The 14,448-nt window shown below is 36.0% G+C and overlaps 1 protein-coding gene across 1 annotated transcript in view; it reads left to right on the forward strand.

Moving 5' to 3' along the window:
• Nucleotides 1–14,448, forward strand: part of LOC145677669 (myb-binding protein 1A-like) — a gene marked incomplete at its 5' end in the record, with an annotated part of 40,231 nt that overhangs the window by 11,644 nt on the left and 14,139 nt on the right. Inside the window, 2 exon segments of the mRNA XM_081748092.1 lie at nt 2,878–2,987; nt 9,162–9,360. Coding sequence (XP_081604218.1) covers nt 2,878–2,987; nt 9,162–9,360 — 309 coding nt within the window.

A 14,448-nucleotide genomic window follows, 5' to 3' on the forward strand; every position in this document is an offset into this window, starting at 1 on the left:
TTATAATATCTGAATAGAAATATAACACTGCAATCGTCTTTTTTAAGTGAGTTTCAGTTGGGATAAACATGATTTCGAATAGAAAGTCGAGAAACATACCGGTTCCGTGAAGAATGCTAACACTATTTCTCCTTTGTTATGTCAAAGGATAAGGAAGTGTGTTTGTTCTGTCCCGCTTTCCTGCTTGTGTTGCTCTGATAATAAAAGGGAATTTCGAAAGGCATTACTCCACTTAGCAGAATTCCGACCTCTCTCCTAAAATTGAATTAAGGAAAATGGAAATACAGTGGAAAAAAAAAAGTAGGCCCTACATAAAATAATTTTAGTATTTTCATTTTATATATGTGATTTTTCACAAGATATTGAGAAACATATACAGAATGAATAACACACACTGGGAACTTCAAGCTGTTCTTATTAACTAGTGTATATATACCTGTATAACCTGTATATAGCACTGCCGTACGAAGATAGGTCAGTAAACATTTGCAATCAATTTTTATTATTTATTACCGCAAGAGTACAATGTTTTTATTCATATCATTTTTCAATACACCTGGTCCACTATTGCACAAGCTTTCCGATACTCTGCAAAACAAGGTTTTTGGTTGCACAGCAAGTCACGAATACACCGCTTCCTTCCCCTGTTGATCGGAGCTGAATTGACGGCCTTTGAGAGCATCCTTAAGTGGACCAAACAGATAGTAATCCGAGGGGGCAGATTGGGACTGTGTGTAGGATGCTCCAACACCTCGAAACGCAGCATCTGAAGAGTTTGAGCGGTGTTAAGGCGGTATGTGGACGCGCGTTGTCATGCAACAAAAGAACGCCTTCCGACAATCGAGCTCTGCGTTTATTACGAATTGCAAGCTTCAACTTGCTTACCAGTATATCACTATCTTTTATTGTTTATTCCTTTTCCAGGATTGGCCCTTGTGAGTCCCAAAATACTGTGAGCATTACTTTCCCTACAGAAGGTTGGCTCTTGAATTTCTTCTTGACGGAGATCTGGAGTACTTCTATTTCTGCTCTTGGCGTTTGGTTTTTGGTTCAAAGTTGAATCCATGTTTCCTCTCCAATGATGATTCGCCTGAGAAACGCTTCACCTTCGTTAGTGTAACAATCCAGTAAGTGCTCACAGATTCTTAGACATGGTTTCGCTTGTGCTCTTTGAGTTTTTCCGAAACTCATCTCGCACAGACTTTGTGAAAGTTCAGTCTATTATACATGTCGTCATATGCAGAAAAATTACTAATCTGCATATAGATTCCCACTTCATTAAGTCACTCGTCTGTTATTTTCAGAATCAAGGCACGGACTCGTTCAGTGTCATCAGTTGTTGCTGTAGCTGCTCTTTTCTCATTCTTCACGCATGTTCGGCCACTTTTTAACTGTTCAATCCACTGGTAAATAATTCGCTGTGGCAACACATTGTCTCCGTGTTGTATTAAAATTTCTCTTATGAATCTCTGCTCCGGGTACACCTTCAGACTATGGTGCACACAGAGAGTGGGTGCGGCCATCTTTACTTCGCAACATTGCAAAGCGGGCTGATGTGAAAACGCTGCAACCTAACACAGGCGAAGCCAACGGTGACACCTAGGGTCTGGTGAGCACAGAATGCCGTAGACCCAACCTGAAAAGAAATAGAAAAATATTGCAATTCCTTATTGACGTATCCCCGTATCTGGGAGGGTCGTTTTGTGTGGGCAGATAACCTGAATGATGAACATAGGCGTGTAGGGAAAGTACAGGTTTTACATTAAAACAGAATATATACCTATATGTATATATACAAGGTGAACTACTTAGTGATCCCTCCGTGTAACTTCTAAACTAATTGATAGAAATAGCTGAAATTTTGTACCAAGCAAATATCAAAAGGGAAGGGGGGAACTTCACATACTCGACAATATCACGAGATTAGCAGTGTTGCCATCTCAATGTAAAGATTTATTTTTCAAATGGCACTATGTCAGGTTATTACGTATTTCAAATTACATGTAAAACGAAACATTAAAATACCACACTTCTATTCACTTTCACCAACTAAGGAAACTACAATATCACAAATATCCAAATTTCAGGGGGCTTTACAACAGTAATAAAGCAACCGAGATGAACGAGGCGGTGCATATCTAAAGTAACTTAGTGTCGGATGCTATGACCATGATATATAACTGTTTTAGAGCTCATCGAACTTTGCATCTTCGTGATACTGTACGATCCTTAGTTGCCAACACTGGAAAAGTGTGATATTTTAATTTTCCGTTTTACATATAGATTTGAAAGAGGTAATAAGCTGTTGTAGAGCCATTTGAAAACATAAAACTTTATATTGGGATGGCAAAACTGTTAACCTGGTAATATTGTCGAGCATGTCAAACTTTTCCGATATTTACTTAGTACAAAATTTCAGCTATTTCTGTCAATTAGTTTAGAAGTTAAAAAGAGGGGTCACTAAGTGGTTTACTCTGTATATAGAGAAATAATGTAAGCATAGAAGATAAAAGCAGCCTTTGGGAAGGCAATTGCGCTCCCAGGGGATCCCAAACTGATACGTAGTTATTGTCTGTGTTAAGTCTCTTCCACCTTATCCTCCATTAAACCCAGGTTTTCATACCTATGTCGACAGTGCTGATACTAGTTAGGGAAAATTCGATATTTAATACGTTTTTTTGAACAGGTCCGAAACAGGATACAGAACAGAGAATTAATGCGTTCCCAATGCATGTGTAAGATAGCTTTTCAATCGCTATACATTCATCGAATAGGTGTAGCTATAAATTCGATAGTGTTTAGTAATACGAGACTACTGATACTTAGTATTTGTTACTGGTTCATTAAAAGTACAGTGTATCCACTTCTTTATCGTAGGTCAAGTTTGCGAAAGCTGTGTCAAGTGAGAAACTTCTCATCAGTGAAGCATATATCAATGTCTGACGTAACTGAATTGCTGAATGAAGTGACAAACCAAAGTGAAGTCCGTAAGTAAAGTTTCATAATAATATATCTTTGTAATTTATATACTATCATAAATTCTGTACCTTGCATACAATTTCATATGTACAAAGACTTTAAATATTGGCTACATTTATTTATCAAAGTACATCAACGTCAAAAAACAAGGGAAGAGTTGTTAGAATATACATACTAGAGCAGAAAATAAACCAAAATTTAAATATGTATTGTTGCGCATAAGACGTGTTACTTTCCTTTCTATCTAAAAACAAATAACGATTTCTACAATTCATTTCCTGTAAAGTCTGTCAGCAAGTAACACTATAATTTAATGTTGAAAATAAATATACATACTCGGTGAGGAGAACTTTTTTAATATAGTAACTTGTTCATTACTTCTCCCTGTGTCGCGTGGATAAACACGGTGAGTGTGGATGTTCACGGAGTTCACTCGTTGCCTCCCATGTTCTTTGTTCCACCATTATTATCCAGCTCATTATCACCGTCTTCTTTAGCCTAGATGCATAAACGTGGACATTAAACTAAACAAAAATATCTCCTTTAATTTAAATCAGACCTCCCCACGAAATATATATGTATATTAAGCTAGGTTTTATAACAATTCTTTCTTCTGCCAAGAAGAAAAATTTCAATTTTTAAAATTAAAAAATAATGCTGCTGTTTCATTGTGAAAATAATCCTTACGCATTTTAAATTATTAGTATCCGTCGACTAAAAGAAAAAAAGATTTTTTCTAAAAACATTCCTTCTTAAAGTTTGAGTAGCTTATTTTTATGTATGTTTACGTCCCTTTGAACTTAAAAACGATCCCACCGCCGACAAAAACTTAACGAAATTTTGCACTTTTACTTCTCGTTTTATTTCTTTTCTGAAATAGACCAATGCTAAAGTCCACATTGCATTCATGTTTAACTTAACGGCCACTTTTGTTTGTTTAATTGTCTCAGATTGATGCATGTACATAATACTTTCTTTACATTGCATAACTTAATGAAATGAAATACATGCTTCTGTATGAATTCGAAAGATAATTTCCAATTCTGGGATCATACGAACTTAATGCGCTTTCATAAATTCTTTAACATTATTTTTCCGTCATGAAACCATGTGATACGATACCTGTACTGTTACAAGAATAGTACCATAACACGGATTGCTTATATATGGAGTAAACCGTTGAAAATAGAGTTAGGAAAACCTGAATTGCACGAAAACATTGTCAAAATTCATCAAATTATGCGTGCAAATCGGCGGTTGATTGTTCAGTTAGCAGACGAAGTGAACATTTTGATAGAGAAACTGTGCGGAAAATTTTAACTGAAGACCTAGGTAGGCATGCGCAAAATGTGCCAAAATGGTCCCGAAAGACCTCATCGATGAACAAAAAAGCAAAGGAGGATGGAAGTGTGCATAGAACTGTTGGAAAGACAGGACAAAATTTGAGATCGAATAAACACAGGTGATGAAACCTAGGTCCTCGCGTATGATTCTGAAACAAAGCAACAAAGTTCTCAATGGAAGACAGCTAACTTCCCAGATCGAGAAAGTTCCACTAATCAAAATCACAAATCGAAATGATGTTTAGGACATTTTTAGATATCCGTGGAATCGTGCACCATGAATTTGTACCACGAGGTCATACAATCAACCCAAATATACTATTTGGGAGTGCTGCAGAAATTGCGCGAAAAGGTGAGATAAATGACCACAATTTTTCGCGAGAAACTCGTGGCTTCTCCGTCATGACAGTGCACCTGCCCACACGTTACTCTATACTGGAGTTTTTGACCAGAAACAAATAATTGTGGTGGAGCAACCACCATACTCATCTGATCTCGCTTTTTTAAATCTAAAAATTAAAACAATGTTGAAAGGTAGGCATTTTGATGATATTAATCCGATGACTACTCTGAAGGCCATTCTAGAAATAGTGTGTTCCAAAAATGGAGCAGGTGCTGATATAAATATATAGCTTCCTAAGTGGAGTACTTTGAAGGGATCACATCAGTATTCAGCAATAAGGTATGTAGCACATATTATGGAACTAGTTCGTAAACTTTATTGTCAGACCTCGTACCTAGAAGGGAACAGCGAGGCTATGTAGTATGAGACCTACAGCTTTATATAGTGTATTTGGCTATATATAAAGTACATAAGTAAACAACAATTTCCCCTAACAAAAGAAAAACTGCAATTCAAAATGGAAATGAACGACCAGAAAAGTTTTTTTTTTTTTTCTCGATTTTCTTGAAAATTACATAGAAGAATTTCCCCTCACGCATGTTATCCTGTTAAACTCGATGTGATCTATGGACTGTGATACATATCGTATGTGTTCAATATTTAGGTTAAACAAATTGAAATTTCAGAGTTAATCGTAATTTTAGGCTATAGCTCATTAACCATACGATATAAGTCGCCTTGCTAGTATCGTAGCGAAAAGCTTAATGAAGAAGAATGTACTTCAGTGGTTTGCTTCTAGTACGGCATCAATTATAAGATTGCAAATTAACTAGTTATCTTCAATTTCTCGAAAACTACGCATAAGCTATTATGCTTACTACAACGATAATATGTGTATGTTACTATGGACAGTGATCCGTAGCGTATGATATCACTTTCTGTTATGGCCAAATCTGTCTATTCATGTTTTTTAGTTTAAGCTAGACATAAATATCTATACTTTATACAATTAGTTTAGAACAAAAAGGATCCGCCATTGTGAAAGAGTGTATATTCGTTTAAAAAGAAGATATTTTGTAAAAATTAAGAAGGTAAATGATAAAGTATTTACACAAAATACATAAATTCGCATATATTGTATTATGTGTTGCAATTTTGAACAGTTAAATAGTGAATTACGTTAAAGTGATTCTTTAGTACATCTAAACTACGACCCAAACTGAAAACCATAAGTAGGGAGATTTAGCCATAAAAGAAAGTGATATCATACGCTACGGACCATTGTCCATAGTAACATATACATATTATCGTTGTATAATGCATGCTATTTTGTTCAGCTCAAAAAGTTTCATAAATTATAGACTGACTATAAAATGCCAAAATGGAAATGTTGAGTAAAAAGCCCAGATTTTATTTCAGAACTGGTGGGACATATAGCCACGCGCTTTCTTCTGGCGATTATTTGAACTACTTCCACAGTTGTGCCCGTTGTTCACTGAGCAGTGTTAGGCACATAGGTCACGTCTTAACATTAAACCGAACTTTTCCAATTTTTGGCACTTAGCACGGATTTTATTTTCAGTATACAATTGTTTTACCTTTATGTCCTATGTTCAGACCTTTTCTTCCATTAAACAACAGTATTGTACAAATTTCATGTCATAGTTAAAATTTAGTTGCTGGTTGGATTATGAATAATTTCTTGAAAACATTAATTTAGTTGAAAATAACGGAAGCTTTCTCAGAAGAGAAATTCTATTGAAATTTAGTAAGTTTATTCTAGACTATCTATCTATCTATGTATATACGAGGTGTGTTAGAAAAGTAATGAGACTGATTTTGTACTAACTAAACTTTTTGTTTTTCAAACAACAATGTTATCCCCTTCAAAGTAGTTCCCTTGGGCAGCGAAGTCGTTGTTCCCACTCTTGGTAGCAGCGCTGGAAGTCTTCAACTGGTCAACAGGTCGGTCAGTCTTTTGAATATTCTCCAGAGTTCCAAAATGGCGTCCTTTAAGGGCATGTTTCAATTTTGGGAAAAGGAAAAAGTCACAAGGACTCAAATCAGGTGAATAGGGGGGTTGAGGAACAAGAGTAATGCGTTTTGAGGTCAAAAATTCATTGATGGAAATTACCGTGTGACACGGAGCATTGTCATGATGAAGCATCCACTTGTCTGTAATGTCTGGTCTCACACGAATCACTTTTCCTGAGCCTTTCAAGGACACTTTTATAAAACACTTGGTTAACAGTTTGTCCTGGTGGAACAAATTTTTTATGCACGATACCGTTAGTGTCCAAAAAAAAATCAGCATCATCTTGGATCTTTGATTTGCTCATTTAACATTTCTTCGGCCGAGGAGATGACGGAGTATGCCACTCTTCACTTTGCCGCTTTGTTTCAGGATCGTACTCAAATATCCAGGATTCATCACCTGTGATCACACAATTGAAGAGTTCTTGGTCATTGGCAATCCTCAAGATGATCAACGCTCACGTTTTTTCGATTGTCCTTCTGTTCAGTTGTGAGGTTTTTCGGCACCATTTTAACACAAATCTTTCTCATGTTCAAATCGTCTGTCAAAATTTGATGTAACAGTGAAAGTGTTTAAATTTAGCTGTCCACTCATCATCCTATTGTTAAACGCCGGTCTGATCTCACAAGAGCCCTCACACGTTCAACGTTTTCGTCAGTTTTGAAGTTGAAGGTCTCCCTGAGCGAGGTTCATCTTCAACGTGTTCTCGGCCTTCCAAAAATGATTTGTGCCAGCGGAAAACTTGTGCTGTTGATAAGCAATGTTCCCCGTAGGCCTGTTTTTCAACTTTTCAAAGGTCACACTCGCGGATTCACCAAGTTTAACACACAACTTTATTTCACAACGTTTCTCTAAATTCCGATGCTCCATTTCTGTAACACAACAAAAACACAACTTCACTGATGGCGCTGTCAAAACTAATGTGTTAGCTGTACGGAGTTGTAACTTGAACTAATGAAGTGGAAGGGATAAACAAACTGGTCTAGCACAGGCCGGTATACACAACGTTCCCAGATTGCCCGCAGTGTTGCCAGTCACATTACTTTCTCACACACCTTGTATATATGTAGAGAGAGAGAGAGGATGGTAAGAAACTATTTGGACGAACTTCGTGAGCTGATTCCGACACCGAAACTAGCAAAAAAAAAGTTCTCTGGAACTTTGGTCAGTGACGGATAATTTCACCGATATAAGATGCCGAAAGCGTGGGAAAATGAAATTCAGAGGGCTGTAATTCACAAACAACGCAAGTAGAGAGTGCGGTTTAAAACTTGACAATCGAAATCATACCTGGTCGATTGAAAAATGCTTGTTTCAGACCTCCACAAGATGTGTGCGAGGGATTCCCCAAAGGAACGTAGAGATTCCCTATAACCTGGCAAGTAAAGATGGGTCGAAATCGTTATGGATGGACAGATTTCCTACCTGATAACCATAATTCGTCATAATTTGTACGTAATAAGTTGGTATCTCATGCATTTACGAACAGGGTGGTTCATAGTTGTGGAAGCAAGTAGTGAACAATGCTCAGAATACGTATGTCTCGTGCAAACGTGTGTGCAAGCGACGGAAGTGTAAGAAGCAGCATCAGAAACATACAATGCATTCTCGGTTCTGCAATAAACCCTTAAACCCATTGAAAATAGCGGATGACGTAACATATGCTGTGTAAGTTGAATACCAACAGCATAGGAAGACGTGAGCCATGTAACCCCACGAAATGATTCCAGACATCAAAGCAAACAAACAAGGTTCCACAGTTTGTTGTGCCCCGTCACTGTGTGTCAGTAGCATACGCAGGGAGAGAAAGTGACAAAAAATATCCGCAATAGTACATGGAGGTAGACGCTAGTTAGTATTTACTGTATATCTGAAAGTATATTGTTTGTAATCGAATAATGGAAGAACAGCTGAGTCGTTTGAAATGGGAGTTTTTAATATACATGGGTCGTTGAAGGAAAAAGTTCTTATTTTTGTTTGGAAAAAGTACGAGCCGATAATTCACATGAAAGTAGCAATTTTTTTCTTTCTTTCCTCTACATTTATCGCCCAGTGCAAATGTTCGTGCGGGCTATCACGCATGCATGGAGCGTGATTAGCATGAATCATGCAGTGAGAAACGTGCCGTGCCCATACAGACTAGCGAGTCGTGACAGAACAACGTGTGTTTGCGGTTTGAATTAAAGAAGAGATTAGTAAACCTAGAAATACTAAGTCCACTGCAGTTTACGGTTCTTAAGTGAGAAAGTTAACTGTTTGTCTTCGCTGGCTTGATCTATCACAGGGTACTTCCAAAACTGTAATTGATAAGTAAGAATATTATGTATATTATTTCGTTTTGCATACTATAATTTTTTTTTTTGCTATATGTTACTTTCTGTAAGTCTTGAAGTGTGATACAGATCGTAATTACTTTTTCCATGGATAATTTTTGAACGTAATGTTTTACTTTTCATGACAGCTGCCCAGCTCTTCATCGAAATGGAAGAGGAAATAACAAAGATTAGTGCATTCCTTATCAGGTGCGCTCTTCAGATAAAAAAGAAATACCAAGAACGGGAAGATACGCCTAATAAAAAAAAGAAGAAAAAGAGCAAAGGTGATATTTCTCCTGTTATACAATTTTACGAAGCCGCTCTCACGAACTTCTTCCAGAAGAGGTAAGTTAACTAAACAAGGTAGTTGTACAATGGGTCGAAAGAAAGTGACCCATGATTTGTAAATTATGTTCGTTGAGATCCTGTAGCTAGTTACCATACACGCTTGCAAGCAGGAATATGGTTGATTATATATATTGTTGCACGTGGCACCTTCAGATAATAAACATTCGAATAATATAGGGCATTCATAACAGTGAGGAGGGAAGTGTAATGTAATACAACCGAGAACTAAAAAATAAATAAATAAATAAATAAATAGGTGAAAGACACTAATATATCAATGTCTTCTTGCGATCGTAGAGCGAGAACCAAAGGTATGTTTTATTATTGAAACCATAAACAATACAGCTCTTTCTTCGCATAGAGACCAACAGGTTATTCAATGTGTCGGCTTAAACGTCCAACAAAAGAAAAATTCAAAGTTCTACAAGTAGGAAAACTCAAAGGGTATTTTCCTCATAGGTAGTTATCGTTTTTTGAGTACTAGCTTTCGTTAAACTGATGTCTAATACTCATGCAACATCGTTTTCGTAGTAAATATCGACTACGATCTACAGACATTGTACCTACGTTCAAATCAATGTTTATTATTGTTTTCATATTGTTATTTTAACTGTTTCTTCAAGGCTTTTTTTTCTTTCTTTTTTTTTCTCGAGCACTTTACTTTCCGTTTAATATGGACATACACTTTCCGCTTTGCAGTCCTTGTTTGTGCAAGAAATTGAAAACAGGACATTGGCTTATATTGTAACTGAGACAGTGTCATTGCTAACGCCATTATACTTAGTGAGGCTGTGGTGGCTCAGTGGTAGAGCGCTCACTTCTTGTGTGTCTGGTCCCTGGTGTGAGTGCCAAACCTAAGGAAATGTCATATTATTTCTGTTATTACTTAGCTAGATGCAGTTGTGAAAGTAAGAATTCTAATGCAAAAATGGCGAGTTTGCAGTACATAATATATTTACTTCATCGTGTGATTGGAGAACATACTGCCACTTCGTTGAAAATGTTCACGAAAAGTTCTTGGGTTATTTTATAAAGACATTTGCAAGGACTATTTGAAACATGTCCTCCCGAAATACGGTTAATAAATAGCAATTTTTATGTAATTTATTTGCTGGTGGTATAGAAATAGAATCCAATAAGTAAACTATAATGTATTTCGTAGAAAAATATGTGTTGTTTATTAATCATTTCTAATTTAGTATTCTTATATTTCCACGAAACTAAGTTCACCCCAAACCACCATGCTTAGGGGCATTTTTGTACGTAAGTTTTGTCATGTACACTTCTCCAAAATGTAATTATTCTCATGAGTTTTAAAATTCCTTAAAATAGGCACTTTGACAATAATATGTCGACAAGAAAGGAGTAACAAAACATACCAAATACAGGTCACAGTTTTCTGATTGAAATATTTAGCTACTGTTTTGTTACTGAGTACATTACTTTCAGAACAAAGTAATGTGATGACTAATGCAGTAATTCTAGTTTCAGAACCTTACACTTCGACCATAAAAACCGTAATAATAATAATACCGTGTGTCTGGTAAAAAGTTCGTTCGATTTAGATACAACTGCATGTTAGTGCATTGCCCAAGGGCATCGGTAAAATCGTGATATATTAAAGGCCCCGAAGATAGATTACATGAAGAGGAAATGTTCTTGAACCATTGGTTTCGGATATTGGTATGCAGTTTATACTACTAGTTCCAGTGACTTAATTATTTTTAAATTATTGCATTGTGAAGGGTAGGAGACTAGCATGGGCTAGAACTGGACGCAGCGCTTAATATTAAAAACGAAATTTTGGTTATATACGTGAAAGGTTAATGGTAGTATGTGTTACTGAATGAGATATTAAGTTAATACTGAGTGAAATGAAATATTTTGTGGAAGCAATAAATTAAGGTTTTGCTTAGCAAAAGAATACATTGATAAGATATTAACAGACCAAAACCATATATGCGAAGAACTTTAAATGTCGAATGAAAGCAGGGAATTCGTTGTTATCCATTATAAACTCTTTTACCTTAGCGAATTTTGTCGAAGAATGTGAAGCTTCAAATATGAAGACAATAATTGTTCCTGTTGTGCTCTGTGGTTGCAGAACATTGTTACTTTGATGGAAGATCACAGACTTAAAGTATTTAAAATTAAAATATTGAGGAGAATATTCGGACTCAAGAGAGACGGGAATGACAGAATCTTCATAACGAGGAACTGCATAATTTATAGTATACCTAACATTGTTAAGGTTATAAGTCAAGGAAGTTCAGATGGGTAAGTCATATAACCAGAATGGAAGAAAGTAGAAACGCTTTCAAAGGTTTCCTCCCGTAAAGGAAGGTTCCTCTCCTCTTCTAGCCCTAAGAAAACTCTGGCTAAGGGTTTATATATAATGTTCGAAAGGTTTCTAGATTCAATGGTATATACTGTCTTTTTTGTATTATACCAAATACAATTAAACATTTTCTGGAAAACGTTCTCGAAAAACCTCTGTTTTTCCCAGACGTTCACCCAGGTAAGGAGTTAATTCGGTACTTTTTAAATTACATATCAACGTTATTTGTTCATGTGTCTCAAAGAGTGCATAAGAAGCAGTTTATGTTCTAATTTCCACAAATACATACATTATGTTACAATAATCGTATGAGGAGTAGAAAGTATATTTCTTAAGGAGAACGTAATTTCATTATAAAGACCTTTTGTGTTTATGCTGTAGGTTCGAAACCAGCTGTTTTTTTTCAAACAGAAACTGGTTTAAACCAAAAAATGAAAAATGTTCGTAAAAGTGTAAGTGTACGTAAAATCCCTACGAACACACTTGTGGGTTATCACGTTTTACTTCCGTATATTATTCGTATTCTATTCAGACCTAAATTCCCCCATTCATTACTCAAAAAGATTATACTACAAAAGCAACTTATATATATACTGAGTGGTAGGTAACTCCACCGACAAACTTTGGGAGGTGATTCCTTATATGAAATGAAAGAAAAAAGTTCTTATAAACATAGGTCGAAAAACGTCTCATTTCAGAGTTATGAACTGCCGAAAATTCGAAAAATCATGTTTCGAAACGCCCTGCCTTAGAAACTATAGGACCTATAACAAGCGGTTTAAGGAATTACACAGGAACTAGTATGCGAACTATCTAAATATCCATGTTTTACCATCCTCCGTTATCGGCGAAACGAACGCGTTATTAGTACTTAAAGGAGTATCCCTATACCTCAATTTCCTTTTTACAGTTCATTTCGCCGATAACGGAGGATGGTATAACATGGATATTTAGTTCGCATACTAGTTCCTTTGTAATTCCTTAAACCGCTTGGGATCGGTCCAATAGTTTCTAAGGCAGAGCGTTTCGAAACGTGAATTTTCGAATTTTCATCGGTTCATAACTCTGAAAGGAGACGTTTTTCGTCCCATGTTTATTAGAACTTCTTTCTTTCATTTCATATAAGGAATCACCTTCCAAAGTTTGTCGGTGGAGTTACCTACCACCCTGCATAAGTTAACGAATGTTTCTTCTGTGATTTATATATATATATACATAGTTTGTTATTGTTACGCAATTGCAATCAAAGAAAAATTCTAAATATTGTTTCGTTTTGATAATGTTTACTATTTGTAAATACATCGAAATACCGTAACTTTTTTGGGGGAGGGGGTCATACAAACCCCACGAGAGGCATTTATTGAAATCAGAAGTATCTTTGGTATCAACTTATGTATAAATGGGTCAAAGCCAAAGCGGTGATGTGCAAATTAAGTCGTCGTATTTCTTTAACTTGGACTAAATTAGTTCTTCTGTACTTTGCAATATTTTGAAATTGTCCATATGTTATTCTGTATAATGGTTTCACTTGTGCAACTGTTTATCTTTTTGTCCTTCTTAAATGACTCTTGACAATTATATTAACAAATATGTAAAGATCAGTATAACGTATTTTTATCAGGAGTCCTTAGTGAGTGAGTCGGCAGACGTATCGCATTTGTGGCCAATTAGTCTCGGTTTCGAGTTCAAAGGGAGGACAATTTCTCTCGGATGTAAGCCGAGGAGTGGTTTGGTTTCCGCTTTAAGCTTATGTAACCCCTTCCAGCATAACCCGGTTGTTTCATAATAACACCAAGGCAAAACAAACTTATTTCTATCCATATGTGATATAAATACATAGTGCAAATTATTTAAACCAAAATAACCTGGTTTAAACCGGTTTTTGCCAACCCTGTTCAAAACAAAAGAGGCAAAATGAAATCATGAAAATTGTGAATTTACAACTAAGGTATTCGGAAGAGGTATACACAGGAATCAGTGAGCGGTGGGAGAATCTTATGCTTAGCGTACAAGAACTACTAGAAACAAGAGGTATCGAGAAAAAACTAAGTCTTATTACGTACCAACCGTATAGCACAACAGCATATTATCGTTTCATATATTTTAAGCTTCAAATTCCTCAACAGAATTCCGATGACAGAAGATTTTGACCTGAATAGTAACACAAATTCCCTGCTTTTTAGTTGACATTTAATGTCTTCTTGAATATGGTTTTGGTCTGTTAATGTTGATCTTAGATATTTGAAAGTATCTATTTTATCGGAAGTATTATTTGACATCTTAACGCATTCATAATTCGCGGTATTACGATCCCGACGAACTTTCATGTATTTAGTTTTCTCTGCATTTATTTCTAAACCCATGTCCCTGCAAGGGTTTAATAAGACCTCCGCATTTCTTTCTATTGTTCTCCTATCATCCCCTATCAGATTTACCTATCAGCACACACTATTACCTCGTGAGCACCATTCCGGTCCAGGGCCTGGTTGCTATCGTTGATTTTCGGTATCGCGTATTCCAGAACAAAATTGAATAATAATGGCAACAACGCATCTCCTTGTTTGAAGCCAGTCTTGACACGTGAAATCTCGTGGACAAGTCGAATTTGACTGGGATTCAGTGAAACACATCTTAATTAATTTAACCAACTTTTTTGATGTACTAAATGCAGTAAGAATTTTGTACAATATTTCTGTCCTAATCGGGTGATTGGTCTTTCAGAAATAAATACATAACTGTTATATTGG

Source organism: Thermobia domestica, unplaced genomic scaffold, assembly GCF_964235325.1.
Source record: "Thermobia domestica unplaced genomic scaffold, izTheDome1.hap1.1 HAP1_SCAFFOLD_1190, whole genome shotgun sequence".
Lineage (NCBI taxonomy): Eukaryota > Metazoa > Arthropoda > Insecta > Zygentoma > Lepismatidae > Thermobia > Thermobia domestica.